The 21,859-nt window shown below is 34.2% G+C and overlaps 1 protein-coding gene across 4 annotated transcripts; it reads left to right on the top strand.

Annotated features, from left to right (window-relative positions):
• Window positions 1-126: 126 nt before the first annotated feature.
• LOC120632825 lies at window positions 127-9,507 on the top strand. Of its 4 annotated transcripts, none has more exons than XM_039902850.1 (9): window positions 127-221; window positions 499-871; window positions 3,431-3,581; window positions 4,424-4,487; window positions 4,645-4,792; window positions 5,591-5,716; window positions 6,461-7,333; window positions 8,167-8,302; window positions 9,449-9,507. In XM_039902850.1, exons 2-9 carry the CDS (start codon window positions 683-685, stop codon window positions 9,472-9,474), a joined length of 1,713 nt encoding a protein of 570 aa, XP_039758784.1. In that variant the 5' UTR covers window positions 127-221; window positions 499-682; the 3' UTR covers window positions 9,475-9,507. The 4 variants fall into 4 exon arrangements, with proteins under 4 accessions (XP_039758784.1, XP_039758782.1, XP_039758783.1 ...); XM_039902848.1 differs by having other exon boundaries at window positions 127-398; XM_039902849.1 differs by lacking the exon at window positions 127-221 and adding an exon at window positions 319-340.
• The last annotated feature ends 12,352 nt before the right edge of the window (window positions 9,508-21,859 follow it).

Here is a 21,859-nt window from a genome sequence, read left to right as displayed (position 1 = left end):
CCTGCAGTTCATAAGGGAAGATCCCTCATCCCGGAGCCCCAAATCAATTAATAGAAAAAGTGACTTTGACAAGTGACATTTTGCGGGGACAAATTATATTTTGTGGCTGTGGGTATTGTTTGGAATTTTGCCGATAAATATTTTTCTTTTAGAAAACAAAAGGCAGAATTACAAAAATACGTACAATTATAACTCATTAATAAGTAGGGCTTTTAGTAGTGGTCCGTAATAATATTTTGGTTGTAACGTGAACCTAAACATTAGTGTTAATATTACAAATAATTTTTTTTGCGTTCAATATTGCGAACTAAAATATATGTTTTGTCGCACACCATTTCAGGTAATTTGTATTGATTAGTGATTATTTCGTGACTATAGCATGGGCTTAAATTAAAGAAGTAATGATAGTCTTTCCATGCCGGTTTTGGATTCTAAATATCAAATTATTGCGTTCAATATTGCGAACTGAAATAAATGTTTTGATGTATACCATTTCAGATAATTCGTAGGTATTGATTATTTCGTGTCTATAGCATGGACTCAAATGAAAGAAGTAATGATAGTCTTTCCATGCCGGTTTTGGATTCTACAGATGTGCGAAGGACACCATTCATTTAAAATTTGAATAAATCAATCGTGTCATTTAAAAAATCAGAGGACAAAAGTGCCCGAAGGTTCCGGTATGAATATGGAGAAAGACATGCAAAATTCTAAAGAAAATCGGAAAAAAAGTATGGATACTGACACTGAAAAGAAGACCATATCAAATAATTCGCAAAGTACAGACGTAAGGGAGGCGTACTCGTTGTCCATAACAAACTCACCAGGAGAATGGACTTTGCAGGAAGTCGTAAAGTTTGTAAAAAATGATGTTAGTTTTCCAATGCCTTAGTTACAGTTTCCTTGTCCTAGTTATAATAATATTTAGTTGACAGTGTAGTTGGTGGTGTGTCCAGAGTACACAAGGTACTATTGTGCAGCCCAGCCTCAGGGAAAATTTTATATGCGCTACGTATATCATCAGTCAATAGCTTATAACAGTCCATTGCGGGACTAAATGGCTCTCCTAACCACAGGGATTGTCCAAAATCATCACATTTGGCAAAGTTGGTTATTGCAGTAGATGGTAGTTGTAGCACAGCAGATGCTCCTGCCTGTTGAGCTCATTATTCCCTCAGTCAACTCGCACAACATTCATGGGAAGATTAGGGGTGGTGACAACTGTATTTTCATATTCCATACCACAATTCAAAATTCATTTATTTCAAGCAGGCCTAATTAATAAGTACTTATGAAATGTCAAGTCTGTTTGTAGTGACTCTACCACCGGTTCGGAAGGCAGATTCCACTGAGAAGAGCCGGCAAGAAACTCAGCAGATTGCTCTTTTCCAACATCATTTTAAAGTTTTTTAGAATTTTTCCGTTTTGTGGGAGATGAGAGCGGAGTGGCCTGCTTCCAAGCAGCCTTAGGAATTTAGGAATTCATCAATTGTGTAGTAACCACGATTAATTAAATGTGTTTTAATATATTGTTTAAACTTAGGTAAAGGTAGATCTAATATTACCATCAGTATCATGTTATAAAAAAAGCATATACCCATGCACAAAGAATGCAACAATGCAACTTATTAGCCTAAAAATATCCTACTGCCTCTTCTCAAAGGAGACATGGTAGTAAATTTTAACCCCCCTGCATTTGTAAAATCTTGCATCGGTTTAAGAGACCCTCTACTATATTAACAACATTTAATAAATAAATGAGTATAAATTACAACAATACCATCTACACATTGCCATCTAGCCCCTAAGTAAGAGTAGCTTGTGTTATGGGTTTTAATATAACTGATGAGTAGTTATGAATAATATACGTAAATACTTATAATATACAGATAAACACGTAGATACTGAAAAACACCAATATTTTCCAGTTGTCGAAAACGAAACCAACAGCTTTCGACTCAGAAAGCAGGGTCTCTGCCCACCAGTGGCGTGCATAGGGATTTTAACCAGGATAATCTGTTGTTAAGTTTGTAGTTGAATTATAATGAAATTAAGAACCTAATAATAAGTCCATCACCTCTAGAACTTATAACCCATGCACAATTGAGGCATTTTTCCCCTCAATGGGTGTTTGTAGTATGATTTTTACCACTCTACTAATACTAGTATTCTATCCTGTTAAAGCTAGTTTATTCACTAGTTTCATAGTAGATATTTAGCAGTGGCGTGCATAGTGGGTATGCACAAGGTATGCAGATGAAATAAAATGAAGAAAATCTCCAGTACAAGTTATAAATACTTAAGTTTATTTTAAATAGGCTTTATATAACTCTTCCAATGCCTATTCTTGTTTTATATAACTCGTACTAGAGATTTTCTTCATTTTATTTCATCTGCATACCCTGTTCATACCCACTATGCACACCGCTAATATTTAGTTTTATATGCAATAATCCCACAATATGCATTCCAATAAATTTTTGCCCTATATGTATAGTTTGATCAATGGGTTTGCAGATGTCTTTCTTTCATCATCATCCTATTGATATCAACTTCTAGAATTTTGTAGGGAGTTTTAAACTACATGGGCTTGTGCCGCTTGTGTCCCATATATCATTTGATCCTGCAGATGGATACTTATGCAAATAGGATACTTTTTATTCTAGAAATACAAGGATAGAATTCCTTGGGGATTTGAGAAATAGCCTTTGTTACCGTTAGTAACGTTTCTCAGAAGTAATAGTTTCTCAGAAGACCAATCTTGGTGAAATTATGCATAAAGATGCCTGCAAGATACTTTTAATCCAGGGTATAGGCATGATGTCAGTAACAAAGAATTGAAAATATTGTATTTATCTCAAAATATATTTTTATTCTATAATATTTATGTATTATAGAAAAAAATATTTTTAATTATATATTATTAAGTGAAATGGAAAAACATTTCAATAACTGAAACTGTAAAATGTAGCGATCTGCTATGACAGGTAAAAATGCTGAATTCAAAATTATTATGTCACATCAATATAGACATTATTTTGTACCTCTTGAAATTCAAGTGTAAATCAAATATTTTGTGATCACAAACTATATTGCTAAGATTTTGGTTATCACCAAATTATATACCAAAATCCAAAATCTTTAGAAGGATGGAAGTGCAACTCGTTCAGTGTTTTTCGGGAAATCATTTTTTTAAAATATACTTTGTAATTTTTATAAACAAAGTCTCTAATTTCTGCAAAAATAAGATTTTTTTTTGGTAAAATACTTACTTCCGAACATCATATGGTAGTTTTTCAAAATAAGTCATCACACCTATCGTAATGGTTTCTGTGGAAAACTAAAGAAACAGACACAAACAGGCACTAAAGCCCAATCAACAGCTAGTTTCTAATAATTTTTTTAAATGGTTTTCATGATATTATTTTAGTGTGGAATTGAAATAGCATATATTACTGACAGTATGGATGAGGAATTTAAAGTTTATCTCAGCTTGGACCCAAAGAATGATTCACACCAAAAAGCATTGGCTATGCTGAACGCAAAGAATGTTGAAGGAAAACTGAGTATTCATTTAAAAGGTAAGATTATGTAGTTAATTGCTGCTGTAGTTGCTTTATACAAGAACTCTTATTTTAAACAATAGAAATACTAGCCGTGTCCATGTTATGTTAGTGAGAATTAAAATTCATTAACATAAAATATGAAAAATAAACTTTTCATATTCTTTTCAGCAAACCCATAAACATATAAAATTAATGTCATTGGGGTGCATAGATATAATTAGGCGAAATAATATTGGATATATTATGTCACTTACGAGGGCAGCATTTCATAATTTCCAGCAAAATTTAGCTCAATCATATACGGATATCTATAAAATTCTGTTGTAAGATTGAAATAAAACCTGTTAGAATGACCTATTTCAATCCTCAATATGAAGGCTAAATTATTCAAATCTAAATAAACTGATTTTATGAAGTTTAACAGTTTATTTTGTTTTGAACTCAGTAATCAAATCAAATCAAATGTTACATTTCATTTAGTACAGTAGTACCATTTTTGAATGTTACACAAATATGTAATTATTTCAGTAATAATTGTTAAATAAATTAGTTGAAACATTAGTAATAAAGTTTAAAAAAAAATGGAAAATTCATTACTAACCAGATTTGTTTGGTTGACTTCCCACATGTGTAGAATAGAATATAATATATCTTTATTTGCAAATTACATGTTTTAAAGCTGTTACATATTTTAAAAAATAGGTTATGGTGAATTGCCATAGAGTGCAAAATCTAAGCATCATGCAAAGAATATGATGATATTTGTTATGTATATACTGTGCATTATATACAGTGCACCACTACCATATATTTTTTATACGTACAAAAACTGAAAGTGTGTTATTTCTTTTTTATAGACAATTTAAAAGAAGGATCAGAGATTGATTCAGAATCTGGAAATAATGAAAATGTAGAAGAAACGTATGTATGGATTTTTTATACTGTTTTTTTTATTGTATTATACTTATTTACATGCATCGTGCATAGGTACGTCAAAAAGTACCTCATGAATCATAAAGTTATAATATAAAATTTAAGTTTCAAAAATGTCTATAAATTATTTTAATTTTTCTTCCAGCAAGGTGAAACAAGACAAAGACTTTGCGGGCCCTTCGAAGGCTAGCCAAGATGTGAGCCCAGAATCAAATAGTTACTACATACGTGAGAGTTACCTTGAGTCATTGGGTATCAAACCGCCCATAAGTAACTGGGTTATCGTTACTAACGTAAGTATTCTTTTTAATTCCAGAAGGTTAGCCATTAAATGCCATCGATCCTGCAACTGCACGGACGGGAGACATTTTTCTCCCAGGAAAAGGAAAAAAATGTTCTCCCACAGCTTTATCAACTCTCTGAGGATATGACTGCCGATTGGCGCAGTGGGCAGCGACCCTGAATATATTTTATTCCAAGTTTGCCCTGAGTGCAATCTAACCTGGTAATAAGTGACGATGAAGTCTAAGATGGTAGCGGGCTTACCTGTTGGTGATTATGGAAGTCATACCTCTAGCCACGGCCAAAGCCTCCCACCAGACCAAAGAATTTAGAAATCATTTATTCCCAAATTGTCCCTGCCAGGAATCGAACCCGACCCTCCTACTTAAATTTACAGCGCTCACCAATGCGCCTGGGAGGTAACCGCTGGTATAGTGTGAATACTTTTTATGAAGCGGTGATAGCTCAGTGGGTAGGACTTCGACTTCACTTTCGGGGGCTCGAATCCCAGCTCGCGTCTGTAACTTTTTTAAGTTATTTGCGTTTCAAGCAATTGAAATATCACTTGATTAAACGGTGAGGGGAAACAGTGTGAGGAAACCTGCATGCCTGTGAGTTCTCCATAATGTTCTCAAAGATGTGTGGAGTCCACCATTACGCACTGCGCCAGCGTGGTGGACTACGGCCTAAACCCCCTTTCACTGTGGTAGGAGACCCTCTGGTAGGCCGGTAATAGGTCGATACTTGGCATGCAGACTTTTTATGTCTGCTACGTTGACGTTTATCTTTTTTTTTATTTAATCTAACAGTTTCGGTGCGATAAGAGTGAGCTCAAGGAGGTGTTGGAACTAGCGGGGAGGGTCTCGGTATGCTCGCTTTGCAGCAACACCAAACTCGCCAAAGTGAGGTATAGCCACGCGCTAGAAGCGGTGCAGGTAAATATGATTTTCACACCACACGCTTGACAATGCGTTATTACATTCATAGTCTAGTATCTTCATTTAAACCTAATTATAACTTACTGATCATAGAGTACAGATCATAGTTCTATTCCGTTCCGTTCTGTTCCGTTCCGTTCCGTTCCGTTCCTTTCCTTACCGTTCCGTTTCGTTCCGTTTCGTTCTGTTCTCTTCTGCTATCCGCGAAAAGCAAGAGTATGTGTATTTATATATTGGTATCTTTATGGTGTAGTTTATAATTTCTTCAATCTTTGTACTCAAAAGCAGGAGTATGTGTATTTATATATTGGTATCTGTATGGTGTAATTTATAATTTCTTCAGTCATTATACTCAAAAGCAGGAGTATGTGTATTTATATATTGGTATCTTTATGGTGTAATTAATAATTTCTTCAATCTTTGTACTCAAAAGCAGAAGTATGTCTATTTATATATTGGTATCTGTATGGTGTAATTTATAATTTCTTTAATCTTTATACTCAAAAGCAGGAGTATGTTTATTTATATATTGGTATCTTTATGGTGTAATTTATAATTTCTTCAATCTATATACTCAAAAGCAGGAGTATGTGTATCTATATATTGGTATCTGTATGGTGTAATTTATAATTTATTTAATCTTTATACTCCACACTAAACGAATCTTATATAAATACATCATGAAATTCCGCAAAGTAACGCCTGCTTCTATCCAATATTATATTTTTAAATTATTTTCAGGCAGTGTCAATGCTTAACGGACAGCAGTATTACGGCAATAAACTCCAAGTGACAATGTGCGACTTGAACGAACCGAAAGGACTACTGCCCAAGGGTTTAGTAGACGTCGGTCCGGGGTTGGGCAAATACGGCAAATCATTACCCGACGTCGGCGAGCAGTACAAACTAATCCTCAAAGGGAAACCATCGGAATTGGACTCGTGCATTTTTAAAATGGATTTATTGGAAAAAACTGGTAGACCCATACAAACCGTTCAGAGCATTTGCGCTAAAAACATAGAAAGCAAGAGCAATCAAAATGAAACCGACGATGTGAACAACGAATCTCCAATAGAGAAGGCCAATCAAAAATTCGAAGGGAGGAATTTCGGACCTGTAGGTCAAAAACCCGCTAGCGTCTCAGTATCAAGGCCACCGGTCTGTCAATCTATAAACAATGTGACCCATAGATCTATGGCACCGTTCCCAAATAAGATGCAACCGATGACAGGTCCCTTGAGGGGTCCGATTCAAACCCCTAGGGGGCCGGTACTGAGAACTATGGGGGGGCAAATAACCTTCCCGATGGTGAACCCGAGAATGATGGCCACGGGTCTTAATTCCGGTAACGATCCCAATGTGAGCGGGATGATGCATCCACCCAGACTGAGGGGGATGATACCAGGTCCAATGGCTGGATCATCCCCCAGGGGGCCGATGGTCGGCCGCAATCGTTTTCCAGCACCCCGTGCGATAATGGGGCCACGGCCGGGGCCCGGTGTGGCCCCTCGTGGCCCCTTAACACCAAATGAACCAGGCAGGCCGATATTTCAGCTCGGACCTAATGTGGGAATATTCGCAGGGCCCGATCCTACGATACTACAAATAACTAATGTGAGTTTCATTCAATAAAATAATCATAATATAAATTATTAACGCCTAATCAAAGAAGTGTCTAGGAAATGAAATGAATGAATTTCACCAATCGATTTTCACTAGGCAACTCATATAACCCAACTTGTCTATGGTTCTTGGCACAAGGTGTGGTATTTTGTGTTTGTGTTATCATATTTATCATTTTTCGTTTGGATGTTAGGTTATAAAAAACCGAATTTATATATTTTTTTCACTTGTCAGTTGAAGAGTCCCCTTTACGATCCGACGAATCGGTGTTTTAACGTTTCGTAGCTTGTTTTCTTTTGGAATCACCTAAATCACTAGGCATTCGAAGGCGATTCCTAGGTTTAGCAAAAACTGCATAAGTTTGTAATTAGAAAAAGTTGCATTTTGGGTCGCGTTTTAGTTGTAGTTAGATGCTCGGAAAAAAGTCTCTGATTTGGACGTGCGACATTTTAGGTCGCGTTTTAGTTCTAGTTAGATTTTCGGAGGAAACCCTTCGGATTTGGATGCGTGACATTTTAGGTCGCGTTATAGTTGTAGTTTGTTTTTTGTAGGAGACTCCTCGGATTTGGAAAAGTGACATTTTAGGTCGCGTTTCAGTTCTAGTTAGATTCTCGGGGAAAATCCTTCAGATTTGGACGCTTGACATTTTAGGTCGCTTTTTAGGTCTAGTCAGTTTTCTAGACTCTTCGGATTAGGACAAGTGATATTTTAGGTCGCGTTTTAGTTTGCAACGTTCTCCAATACAAACCGGTCAAGTCTATTCAGATTCTCCCTGTGACCCACCTAAGAGTCTTTTTCAAGAATTCCTACCATTCCTTTTACAGTTACCACCCAGTACGACCTTGGTGAGTCTTGGAAAAATATTGGGAGAGTTCGGCATCGTTGTATTCCTCGAGCTGACGACCCCAGGATGTGCCAACGTACGATTCAGCAGCACCGTCGATGTTGAGCGATGTTTACGTATCCTTTTTAAATTAAATAAATAAATAAAACAACACACAAATCGCCATCTAGCCCCCAATTAAGCGTAGCTTGTGTTATGGGTACTAAGATAGCTGATGAATATTTTTATGAATATAATACACATAAACACTTACAATATACAGATAAACACCCAGACAAAAAAACATCCATGTTCATCACACAAACATTTTCCAGTTGTGAGAATCGAACCCATTGCCTTGGACTAAGAAAGCAGGGTCGCTGTCCTCTGCGCCAGCCGGCTGTCAAAATTGTTTCGATAAAAGCCTTTTTTTTCCACTACAAGTTAGCCCTTCACCGCAACGGTAAGGTACCCTTTAACCCTTTTCCCTTTGCACGCCACTGTACATGAGTGTCGATCGTAATGCAGTATCAGTACTTTCACCAAAAAGTGTTCCCGAAAGGGAATCCGAAGCCTCACCAACTCCGCCGCCCGGCTTTTAAGGAATTTATTTAACCACCTGTTTAATAACCCTAGATTGTGTTTTTGAGGAAACACATAAGATGGGAGATTGTTCAATAATTTGCAAGTGCGCGGTAGGCCCTGGGTGGGTCTAGGCTATGACCAGTAAAATTCTCTCAACTTCATCACTCCATCGACTCCCCGACGTCCTCGGCTTCTACGCCCCTCCACTTTGCCCTCCATCAACCTCTTTGGGGCTCTCGTGCCTTCCATGCCTTGCACATGTCTCACCCATTAGATTTTTAACAGTTTAAATGGTTTTGACGACATTCGTTTCTTTAAAAAGTTCGTACAGTTCGTGGTTGTACCGAATGCGCCATAAACCATTATCCTATAAGCTTTACAGGATAATGGTAAACACTCGCTTTCTCCTTCGTTCGAAAATGGTTTACTGTGTTATCACCATCACCGAATATATATTCTGTATTATTTTCACCCGGCTTAATTTTCTTTCTGACTTCTTAGACCAGTGCGCGTTTGGAACCCTCGTAGATTTAGTTTTAAGTTTACGAATGTAGTTATCGCTATCACTACTCACTGCTACGTACACATTTTGTATGTAATCAACACATCAAAAGTGCCATCTACGTGCCTATTTGAATAGAGAAATATTTGACTTTGACTTTGACTTTTGACTTAATTTTCTTTACATCACTGCACAGTGGCTTACCGCCAGGCGAACGGATGAGAAAGGCCCAAACAGCGACGGTGTCGTCGCAGAGTAAGTACTTAGTGATTTGTTTACAGGGTTTAAAAAAAAATAGTAGAAAGCTCTCGGTCATGTAGTTCTTATCATTAAAACAGCAACTTTTGATCTACGACTTTTCGAAATTCAATATTAATTTATTTCATAAAAAAAAAAAACATGTTGTCTCTGTAAAGTGACATTACACTGTGTAACCAAATACATGTGATTCGACAACGTCGCGTAGTCAGGTCAGTGGCCGCACGATAGACTTATGGTTGCAGATGTAACATTACAGAGTAGTAACAAGTGAACTATCTATTTAAAATCTATACTGAGATTATAAATACGAAAGTGTGTTTGTTTGTCCATACTTTACGTCCTATTTAAGCACCCAATCAACTTGATTTTTGGCATAATGTTGAGTTGAAAGGACGAAGAGTAACATCGAATTTTTATTCGTGGAAAGATAGATAGATATTCGATCAAGATATGTACTACGACAATACACACATCGCCATCTAGTTCCAAAGTAAGCGTAGCTTGTGTTATGGGTACTAAGATGACTGATGAATAATTTTATGAATCATATACATAAATACTTATAAAATACAGATAAACACCCAGACACTGAAAAACATTCGTGTTCGCCACACAAACATTTTCCGGTTGTGGGACTCTTACCCACGGCCTTCGACTCAGAAAGCAGGGTAGCTGCCCACTGCGCTAATCGACCGTCAAAATACAGAAGAATAAAAAAAAACACAGACAGAAGCAGAATACAAAAGGCCTTATCGCTTAGTAGCGATCTCTGCAAGGCAACCTTACCTTACAAGGAAACCTTAGAAGGAAAACTAAAGGATAACAGACTGCAGGTTGTGCATAATAAAAAAAAAATGTACTAATAACTACATACTAATACTTGAACTAGATTACACAAATGAAATACATAATATAATAATAATTAAAAAACAAACTGAAATATACTTGAACAGGTGGACACGTTAATTATATCCATTGTCATAGAATATAATCGGGGGATATAATTTTTATCTCCCGCCCGTGCTAGCCCTGCAGGCCGAGAGATTTTTGGTATTTTTTATGTGTTATCATTTTAGACTGTTCCTCCTCATTGCGGAAGAAGACCCATTACCGACCCACTACGGGCACATTTAACAAATCGCTGTTACTACACGATTGATGAATTCCTTTACGACAAGGCTGCTTGGAAGCAGGCCACTCCGCTCTCATCTCTCACAAAACAGTAAAATTCTAAAGATTGTTAAACTATAAAATCATGTTGGAAAAGAGCAATCTGCTGAGTTTCTTGCCGGCTCTTCTCAGTGGAATCTGCCTTCCGAACCAGTGGTAGAGTCACTACAAACAGACTGACTTGACGTTTCAAAAGTGCTTATAAATTAGGCCTACTTGCAATAAATGAGTTTTGAATTTGAATTTAAGTTTGCACGGTAATATGATGATGGTGATGAATTTGTTGCGCTACTTGATTGAGGTAGACGGGAAGTCCCACGATACGTTTGTTTCAGAAAAATCAACGGAATGTATCCGAATCAGAGAGCAATGCCAATACCAACAATAGATATGGCCCACCATCATGGCAGAACAACCGAATGCAGTAAGGAAGCGGACCTAATTTTGAGGCCGATTAATTCGGTGCTTCTCGCCTCATTTCTATATCTCGTGGTGAGACAAGACTGCATTTAAAGAAACAGTTTAAAACTGAGTGTTTTAGTAAATAAGCTACTTTGTTACGAATTAAAACTGCCCAATTCTAAAATAGGATAGCATTACAAGACTTTATATTGCTGTTTGGAAACAGGATGTTTTTACACTCATTTCGTATATAATGTATTACCACTCAATCCACAACACTATCTTTATAATATAACATTAAGTTTAATAAATTAGCTATTATAGCAAGTTCATGTAAAACTTGCTGATTTCTTATAAAGAAGAAAAAACAATGATATATAAATTTAAAAAATAATCATGCTTTAATATAAAGATAAAACATATGTTATTAATTTAAAACAATACTCTAGAATTATGCGAGTATTTTAATGAGCTTTAAGGTTTTTTAAGTATATTTTTTGTAAGTAAGGGTACTTCACACTATCACTATTTCTCATTTTAGAATAATGATTATGCAACACTTACTAATTGTCTTGTTATAGAAATTACGTGTGTATTTATTGTTTTAATATTATGTAGTACCTTTCCGCTGTCGACACAGTTAACGCGGCTATTGTTATGGTTGACTCAGCGTAATTTTTAGATAGATAGATAAAGTCTGTATTGCACACGAGACTACACAAAAAAAGAAGACTACAAAAATTAAAAATGCGCTAAGGTAATCTGGTCTTATCGCTCTAAGCGATCTCCTTCAGGCAACCCATAATGTAAGAATCTAATTTAAGAAAACGGCATAATGCAATCAATCAATCAGTTTTAACACAAACAACATTTTAATTTTTAAATATACTAATACATAAAATACTCATACAAAAGAATGAATACACTTTTTTGTACACCACATAAAAATACAGTAAAAATTATAAAGTAACTAGTTTACACGATTTATACAATTAGGTGGCCTTATCGCTACATAGCTATCTCTTCCAGGCAACCGATAGCAAAAAACACAGCTCAAGACGAGAGGTAGGTGGTGCACATAATTATATTTATTAAATACTATATATATAATAAACTTCTACATAATATTATATATACATACCAATAATTAATATATACCCATACTATATGGAAATATATATGTATATCTCTATGTAAAGAGAACCGCTTTACGCATATACGAGCGCTTTTGTCGAGTTTGCGTATTCGACGAACCTTTTTAAAGTCACTTATTTAAGTGGCATTTATTTTATTTCGAAATATCAAAAAGATCTGATATAATGGCTTTAAATTGTCTTAATTTCACTACTCCTTAATATAATTACTAGGTATAAATTTATACACATTCATGTAAACAAATATATTGAAAAAGATTATGAAGAAACACGTGTGTTTTTTTTTTTTAATGTCAATTTTGTACTGTGATTTCTATAAACGTATTGATCTCAGGATTATAAAGTTGTATACTTTTTTATGACACCTTTGTACAGTTTTTTTTTTAATGTAAGTATGGATCTCGGGAAAAGGTTGTGGAATAAAACATACTATATACATACATACTATTATGAATATTGTAAAACCTTAACGAGTACCGTCTAAAGTGGCCTTGTATATAACGCTATGTTTATGATCTCGTTAATTAATGTCAGTAGATTCGTGCTAATTTGGTTTACCAGCTTGATGCATGGGATAAGATTGACCGCTTTGCAATGAGGTAGAGAGGTAGGTCGATTTCGACTACTACACCAGGAGCTGTAGCACAATCGGGGAGAGTTTTTTCGTTTTCGAGTTGAACGTCAGAGTAAAATGGATCTTATTAGTATTTTGTAAAATCTCAAATTTGTCTACATTAGAGCTACAGAGCTCTGACTATAAGCAAAAATAGTTGCAGAAGTACAGGATTTGCGACTTTAAAACGAGTGACATTAGATCCATTATACTTTGCGAGACAGAGTTTGTGCGAAAACAACTCCTCGACTGCGAGCAAATCTTATACTAAGTATACCAAGTAATAGTTATTACTTCATACTAAAGTAAAAAATGTTTAAAAAAATTAAATACAATGTAAATTTCAATAATATTCATAAATGAAATCTCCTTTTATTTTAGTTGAATTTTTATATTTAAAAAAATATTTTACTTTAGAAAGTTAAAAAAACTTTGTTATTTTGTTAATAAGACGTAAGAATTTTTCTTTCATTTTTACTATTTTGTAATAACTTAATACCTAATTAATAGTTATTTAATTGATTGATTTATTTGGGAACCCAAATTTATTTATTTGTTTTTTTTTTATAAGAGTTCACGACTTAAGATTCGGTATATTTTTGTAAGTAATTTAACATATAAATAAAAATAAAATACTATGTGTAATACTAAAATAGTTGAACAAAGTTTTATCGCAATGACGATTACTAAATGTTACCTATTAGGACGAAAGGGTATAAACCTTATAAGGATTTATGTAAAGGGATGAAATTTATAGTGTACTTTATCCCTCTAAGGATTAATGTTTTCTGAAAACAGTGCTCATAAATTATTTCTTTGTGGTTAATTTAAATTAATGGATCTACCAACTCGTATTATTTATTGGGTGCAAGTAATCATAATGTGTATGAAAACTAGGATATATTTATTTTATTTTTATAATTTTACTATTATCTTTCAGATTAATATAATAAACTCAAAATAAAATAAATACTACAATTAAATTACTGTGTCGGGATTTTCAGAACGTAGATCTTGACACATATTCTTCTAATTCATAATTCTTGACTTTTGTTTTAAGTTGACGAATTTATTTATCGCCATCAACTCCTATGTCATATTTTACATGTAATGTAAGCATCAAAAGTGCCATCTCTGTGCCTATTTGAATAAAGAAATATTTGACTTTGACTTTGACTATTTGTCTATTTCATTGTAATAACTTAGCTGAACGCTGAATATATTCGGTGCGATAAAACATCTTAATATTGCTTATTTCTCAGTTACTTAAAGTAGAATCTTTTTTCGGACATAACTATAGGAAACACTTACACATAAGTTTTTTTTTCTTTGGATTCAGATTATGGGCATTTACTACTCTCGTCAACAAATTTTTTGTTCACATTCATTCCGGTTTTATAGTGATCTACGTTAGTTACTCATATATATATATCCTGCCGTACTTTTCAAAAAATAGAAAATAGACAAATATCTAGAAAATGTATACTTTTTTGACATATGTTTTAAACGCTATTTTACGTTATTAAGTTTCGAGCCTTCTTTATGAAAACTAAACCTGCATTTATTTATAATAAATTGATTATAGACTGAGTAAATTTAAAATGGAAACCTAAGATTGCACAAAATTTTTACCTTTTAGAATATGTATATAATATTATGTAAGTATATATATATATATATTCATATATTTTGTTTATTTATTTTTAAAGCGTATCATATAAGTTAGAAACTTGATAAGTATGTCATTATTGTGAAAATGTATACTAATTAAGTAATTTCATTTTATACATGTATATGTATATGAGTCCATATGATGATAAAAATATATATATGTGTGTCAGGGTAAAATTGTAAGTACTATCTTAATCTTTCTCGCTATATTGCAAACAATCAAAAGTTTCTAAACCTTTATTACCTAGTCTTATTCTTTAACCTTTGAGGATTACTTATAAGGTTAAAATTGAATGATAAAATATTTTAGTATGGTTATATAATCAAACTAAATGTCTATAAAACTCTTTAGTCATTAGGTATATACATATATAAATATTAAATAAACATATAAGGAACTCAAGTTTTTTGAATAAATTTTTCAGCATACCGTTATGGCCTAACAAATAACGTAGCATAACGTCGGAGTAGGTATACAGTGCTTTTTCAGGCAGTTTTCTGTCAGTTGAAGTGTGGCAAAACGTGCCTCGTTTATTGGTGAGGCCCTTAAGGTTTGCTTTTAAGGTTATGACCATGTTGTAAGTCAGGTATTTAAATTGATGTCATCAAATGTTTGATGTTAGTTATATAAGTGTCTCTATTACATTATAGCCATGTATTATAGATATAAGTATTGTATGAATACAAAGAAATGGAATTAAATACAGAAGAAAAATGACGTTATTTCTCTCATTTATTTATGTAGTTTTATTATAAAAGCCATTCGAATTTTCTGAATAACTTATTAAGTAGGTAACCTACGGTTGTGGTTTATTCCAAATTATCTATACTACTCTATAAACTCTAAATGGAAGATTTCTGTACATTTAATATATTTTGAAAATTTTGACCGGAGGATGATTTAAAATCGATACTGAGTCCAAAACAGATTTTTATTTAATTTTTGTCTGTCTGTTTGTCTGGGCATCACGTGAAAACTACTGAACGGATTTAAATAAAATTTGGTATAGTGGTAACTGATATTCCGGGTCAACATATAGGATACTTTTTGTCCCGATAAACAATAAGTTTCCTCCGGGATGGAATGAGAATTTTTATCAATTTTGCTTCATAGCTCCGTTAAATTTGAACCGATTTTAATAATCTTTTTTTATTTGAAAGTGTATACTATCAAGCATGTATTGTCTGATTTTAATATCTCATAAATATTGTCGGAGATAAAGGGCATAACTCTTCACTGATAACAGCAAGTAGCAAGGCATATGGGACAACGAATGCATCGTGTCGTCCTACTAATATTATAAATGCGAAAGCTTGTGAGGATGGATGGATTTATGTTTGTATGTATCAACTAACATAATGACAACTTACTAACTCGGTATACCACGTAAAATAATACCTAGTAGGTTCGTAGCTAGCCACGATGATTACGATGTTAGCATCAGATTTATCGATTGACTCATACGCGGACGAAGTCGCGAGGGTCCGCTAGTAAGGTAATAAAATGTTTGATGTTTTACAGAAGCAAACGGTGTGTTGATACCCTAATGGTTAGAACTTTGGCTTCAATTTCTTGGGGTGGAGTTTGAATCCCAGCACGCAGCTCTTGCTTTTCTAAGTTATGTGCGTTACCGGCCCACTACAAAGTACGGAGCTCATCTCCGAAGCTTGCTAATAATGGGGATTGGTAGTCTTTACACGACGTTGAAATCATTATGGAGAACCCCCAGGCACGTAGGTTTTGACGACGTTTTCCTAAATTAAAGCAAGTGATATTAAATAGCTTTAATAAAAAACGCACATAACTCCTTATATTTAGATACTTACCTCTTCTTGAGCTGTTTGTAACGCTTTTGGTTGCCTGGAAGAGATCGCTATGTAGCGATAAGGCCGCCAAATTCCGCACAGGGTTTTCGGCCAGGGTATGCATAAAGCAGATATATAGCGTAAAATAGAAATATTCCTCTCCAATACGAGCTATATAAAATAATTTTGGTATGCAGTGCTTTTTTGCATGTATGAAATGCACGCCACTGGCCAAATTGTATACTTTTGTTAAATTTTTACTTATAATTTGTTATGTTTATGTGGTGTACAATAAAAGTGTATTCATTCATTCATTCATACATAGAGTTAGTCGCCTACTAAAATATATATTTATAAAATATGCGTGTATTTTGGTGACGTGGCTGTATTTTGGCTCTTATCAGCCACGTACATAAAGTGGTCGATAGAATGTTTTATATACTTTGATTTAAAGAGTTTCCTTTATTTCAGAGAATTAAAAAAAAGCTTTAGAAGCATGCATAGAGTTTTTGACAAGGGCATGCATAAAAAAGGAAGAACGCATAAAATGGAAAAATCCTTCGCATTTAAGAGTTAAACAAAAATTTGAGGCCGTGCTTTTGTGCACGTATGAAGTGCACGCCACTGCTATTAATGAAATAGATCCACAAAAGTTTGTGGAACATAGCCCGCAGGTTGTAGTCCTGCGATGTCCGCAGCTTTGATTTATATTACATTTTACAATTGCATTAGTTTATCTAGACATCCCTTAGTTATGTCTAGACGTTGTCTAGACTGAGAACATGTTTCTGTTTTTTAGTAAACTTATCAAGTTTCGATACAACATAAATACAATAGTCTGGATACAAAACAATAGATAAATTGGAAGACCACCAAATTAAAGTTAACAACTAACTAGTTTCGTCGGGATAAACCACAAAGTAACGAAACCTTCCTTTCGAGTATGAGCTACGATCGATAACTTCTTTCTCTACCAAAGTACTTGATCATTCGGTCGTATTGAAGTATTGACTGCTGAAATTCTTAATTATTTCTGTTCATTTATGAGAATAGATTTGAAAAGAAATAAAAGGACGTTAAATCATTCGATTCATCATAAATTTATTTAAGTAAAACTTTTTTAGGCTCGACTAGGGAGTTTATCAGTTTTTTTTTTCTACGAAACTACACAGACATCTGACGTAAACGTTACTTTCGTCTGATGTCTGTGTAGTTTCCGCTATTTTGGATTGGTCGTAAGTATATGTCATATGCTCCACGCTTCTTGTACTTATACGCCATCTAGTGGCAAATATCATAATTAATTAGGATTATTTATTTGCTACATTTTTTTTTTAGGATTATTTATTTACAAGTGAATAAAAATTCAATAGTTTAAAAAAAAAACTTTTAATTGCAAAGTTTTTTGAAAATCTCTAAATATAGTTGTTTATTTATTAATAAATTTTCTGACAATTGCGACATTCTATAATATTCAATGACAATAATAAAACTGTTATTGACATGTGCTGATCTAACATTCAATTTTCTACTCTCACCTATTCTATTCAACAAATGAAAATATTTATAAAATGTGAAAGTGATATTAATGAATTTTAAATATACCTGTGATATAAAATGAAATAGTTAATATTAAATGAAATGGCGGAGTCCCAGGAACATTTTACTCTTTCATCAATAAATAATAATAAAAGTTTTACTTCAATCGCGCGTAAGAGTTACACGCACAAACTTTTTTTTAAAGATGGGTTTATGTTTGTATGAGAAAATAGTAAAAGCTTTTTGCATGCCGGCGACCTTTCTCGTAATAATCTTTCGCGGAATTGGCAAATAACGAAAAAAAACCCGGCTTCGGTTTTCAAATTAAATATACCTATTTCCTACTTATAATTACTAAAAATTCTAAATCTGTCACCTGAAGATTTTGGATTAGATTGCTCATTAAATTCAAGTGTAAGTAGATATTTTGTTGGTGCATTTTAAGTCGAAGAAACTTACAATACAAAGCGTTTTGAATTTCGTTTACTTAACTCGGCACTAAAAAAGAATTTTGGACTTTTAGATCGCAAGGGAGCTCCGACTTGTCTTAGGCGGGCTGGTTGATGTATCTACAAAACTAATTAATTCAGTCTGGTTCAATTCGTACAGTTCATTATCGAAGTGACTAGGAACATTGTCGTTCGACGTGACCACCTCGTCGCCCACTCGGTAACACCTCTTTGTCCGAGTTAAGTTTAGCTTTTCTTTTTCGATGTCAAGCAAGCCTATTTTTTTTTTTTTTTTTTTTTTTTTTTTTTTTTTTTTTTTTTTTCTTATATTTATAGACGAGCGCTTGACTGCAATCACACCTGATGGTAAGCGATGATGCAGCCTAAGGTAGAGCGCGTAAAGTAAAGATACTTTCATATAATACCTGTATGGGTTTCTTATTGTTGCTTTGCTGGGTTCTAACCCCTTATGGGTAATAACAACTTACTGATGATATTATTTCATGTTGTAATTTAAGCTATTGTTGCAATTTTGGTTAGAATTATTTGATGAAAATTGCAATTTGATGGATGTCTTGTCGCTTAATGAGTAGTGTACCTACGCTACTCGACATAGTTGTGAGTAGTGATGGCGATAACTGCATTCGTAAACTTAAAACTAAAGCTACGAGGGTTCCAAACGCGCCCTGGTCAAACAAGAAGCCCACAACAAACTAAGCCGGGTGTTGCTTTTGTTATCACCATCTCACACTGTGATTTGAAAATATTTAAGAAGCAACCTGGTTAGAGCAATTCACACCCAAGCTTTTTATCCTCAAGTAGTCCTTAGAGGTTGATGTGTAAGTAAAGGCAGTCTGCCGAGTGTGTGATTTTCTACCTACGTCTACTTATTCGATTGCGTTAAAGTTTAACTACGATTTATATGGGATCAAAACAGCGCCATCTAGCGATTATACTATTTCCCAGTATTGTCATTAGATGATATTAATAATTTTATATCATCTAACGCACTGACGTAATATTAGGTCAGTGTTCTAATGACTTCACTTCACTTCACTGTAGTGTGGGAGTTTCTAAGTTTCGATCCCTGGCAATTTGGGAATCTATGAACTCTGAATATGTATGGTACTCTTAGGCCTTGGCTTTTTACCACCCTACCGACAAAGACGTGTGGAAACTGATTTTAAGCCCGTTACCATCTAAGACTGCATTAACACTTACAATCAGCTAAGATTGCAGTTAAGGGCTAACTTGGAGCGGAATGAAAAAAAAACCTGTATGTTCTTATGTACACTCCGTTTGGCGTAGCAAGTGTAAAATTAAAAATCTTTTCAACAATTTCATCTTTCGCCTTATTCTAGGTTTGTAGAAAAAGATAGATAGATAGATACATAAAGTCTTTATTGCACAAATTAAAAGTGAAAACAAGAAACAAAAACAATATATATATATATATTATATATAAGATATATATATATTATATATAAGATATATATATATATAAGATGCGCTTTATTATAACGCATTATCAGTTAGTTATTTAGCTAGTTAAATAAACTTTATTTAAATATCACAAAAAATATATTTCTTTATAATTAAAGAAATTGACATGATAAACATAAATAAATTTGGAATACTAATAGACTCATTATCGGACAAGCAAAATTAAAATTTGAGATTTCACTGTCAAACCTTGTAGCTAACTTCGGGGTGTCGGTTTTTTGTAACGGTGTGCGCGCGCATCGTAAAAATTTACTCTCTCAATTTTTCTCTAACGCGCCAAAAGAATATGGCATAATTGGGAATTACGAGCAATGGTAGGGCCTACATTTACAACGCCCGTTGACAAATAGATCCCATCGAAATCGCGTCGCGTCATGAAACGAGGTCGGTGGCGCTTAATGAACTCCTCACCGCAGTTATTGTGGGCCTACGTTGATTACTATTTCAGAACGTAATCGCTTACTATGGGCAGTGGCGTGCAAGAAGATTGCATCAAATAACAAAAATGCTCATCCTGTATGAGTTATACATAAATTTTAGGGTAGGCAGTGCTTATGTGCATGTATGAAGTGCACGCCACTGTATGGGCCTCATAAGAAGGCTTAGAGTCTAGTAGGAGTATCTTTACGTGATCAATTCAGAAATAAGGAGATCCGTTTAAATAAATATACTACGACAATACGCACATCACGTAACCGCGAATTAAGCGTAGCTTGTGTTAGGCACTAAGGTAACTGATGAATATTTTTATGAATAATATACATAAAACTTATAATATACACATAAACAATTATGTTTATCACACAAAACTTTTCAGATGCGGGAATCGAATCCACAGCCTTGGACTCAGAAAGCAGGGTCGCTGCCCACTGCGACAATCTGCCGTCTAATAATAGATTTGTGCAATGTAAAATAAAGTTTTACACAGTAATTTTCGTTATTAAACTAACATTACGATGAATTAGGGCAATGACGCACACAAGGTTTTTGACAGGATTATGGCATAAAAAAACTTAGGATAGGCAGTGCTTTCGCGCATGCATGAAGTGCACACAACCTAAGCAGGGATATTGTATACGCGGGCCAAGCCTCGGGTAATGCTAGTATTTTAATAATACATATTATCTAGAGCGATACGCAGCCATATTGTACGTCCTAGTTCCATGGAGTCGATAGTGCTCATCGATGCTTTCTCTTTATCGTGTCGACACTTCCTTTTGTATTTTCCTTTGACATCACTAATGGCTTTTGAATTCCGCTGGAATGAAAAATCCTTATCATATTGAAAGTATAAAATTTATTTATTTCATGTAGACGTGCTTTTTATTTATTTTAGAAATGGCAGGTCTTTTATTATTATTAGTTATACTTAATAGGTTACTTAATGACACCATAAATAATAAATAACTACGAACATATAGTTAAGAACATACAGAACCCTCATTCAGCCATTATTGTATGAAATGCATTGTTGTGAAAACGCCCGGCACACGTCTGACGTCACGTTGCTTATTGATAAACTTTTTTAATTTTCCCCATTTTATGGTAAACGTTTAGAACATCAGAGGTAAAATAATTACTGTTAACTGCTAAATGAAATGAAGCGACTACCCGCCTGTTCGAGCAAAAGCCACTCCGGCTTTTGCTTCAATATTAGTAGTCTACACGGTTTCTGTATGTTCTTAATTCTGTGACTACAACAATACACACCCTCATCTAGCCTCAAATTAAGCGTAGCTTGTGTAATGGGTACTATATTTTTTTAAATAAGACACATTAATACTTAGAATATAATAATAATAAATAAATAAATATACTACGACAATACACACATCGCCACCTAACCCCGAATCAAGCGTAGCTTGTGTAATGTGTACTAAGATGACTGATGAATAATTTTAGGAACAATATACATAAATACTTATAAAATACAGATAAACACCAATACACTTAAAAACATTCATGTGCATCATAAAAACATTTTCCAGATGTGGGAATCGAACCCACGGCCTGGGTCTCAGAAAGCAGGCTGGGTCGCT

Source organism: Pararge aegeria, chromosome 20 (assembly GCF_905163445.1).
Source record: "Pararge aegeria chromosome 20, ilParAegt1.1, whole genome shotgun sequence".
Taxonomy (NCBI): Eukaryota; Metazoa; Arthropoda; class Insecta; order Lepidoptera; family Nymphalidae; genus Pararge; species Pararge aegeria.
The sequence above is the reverse complement of the archived record's forward strand: the minus strand, read 5'-3'. Positions and strand labels throughout refer to the sequence as shown.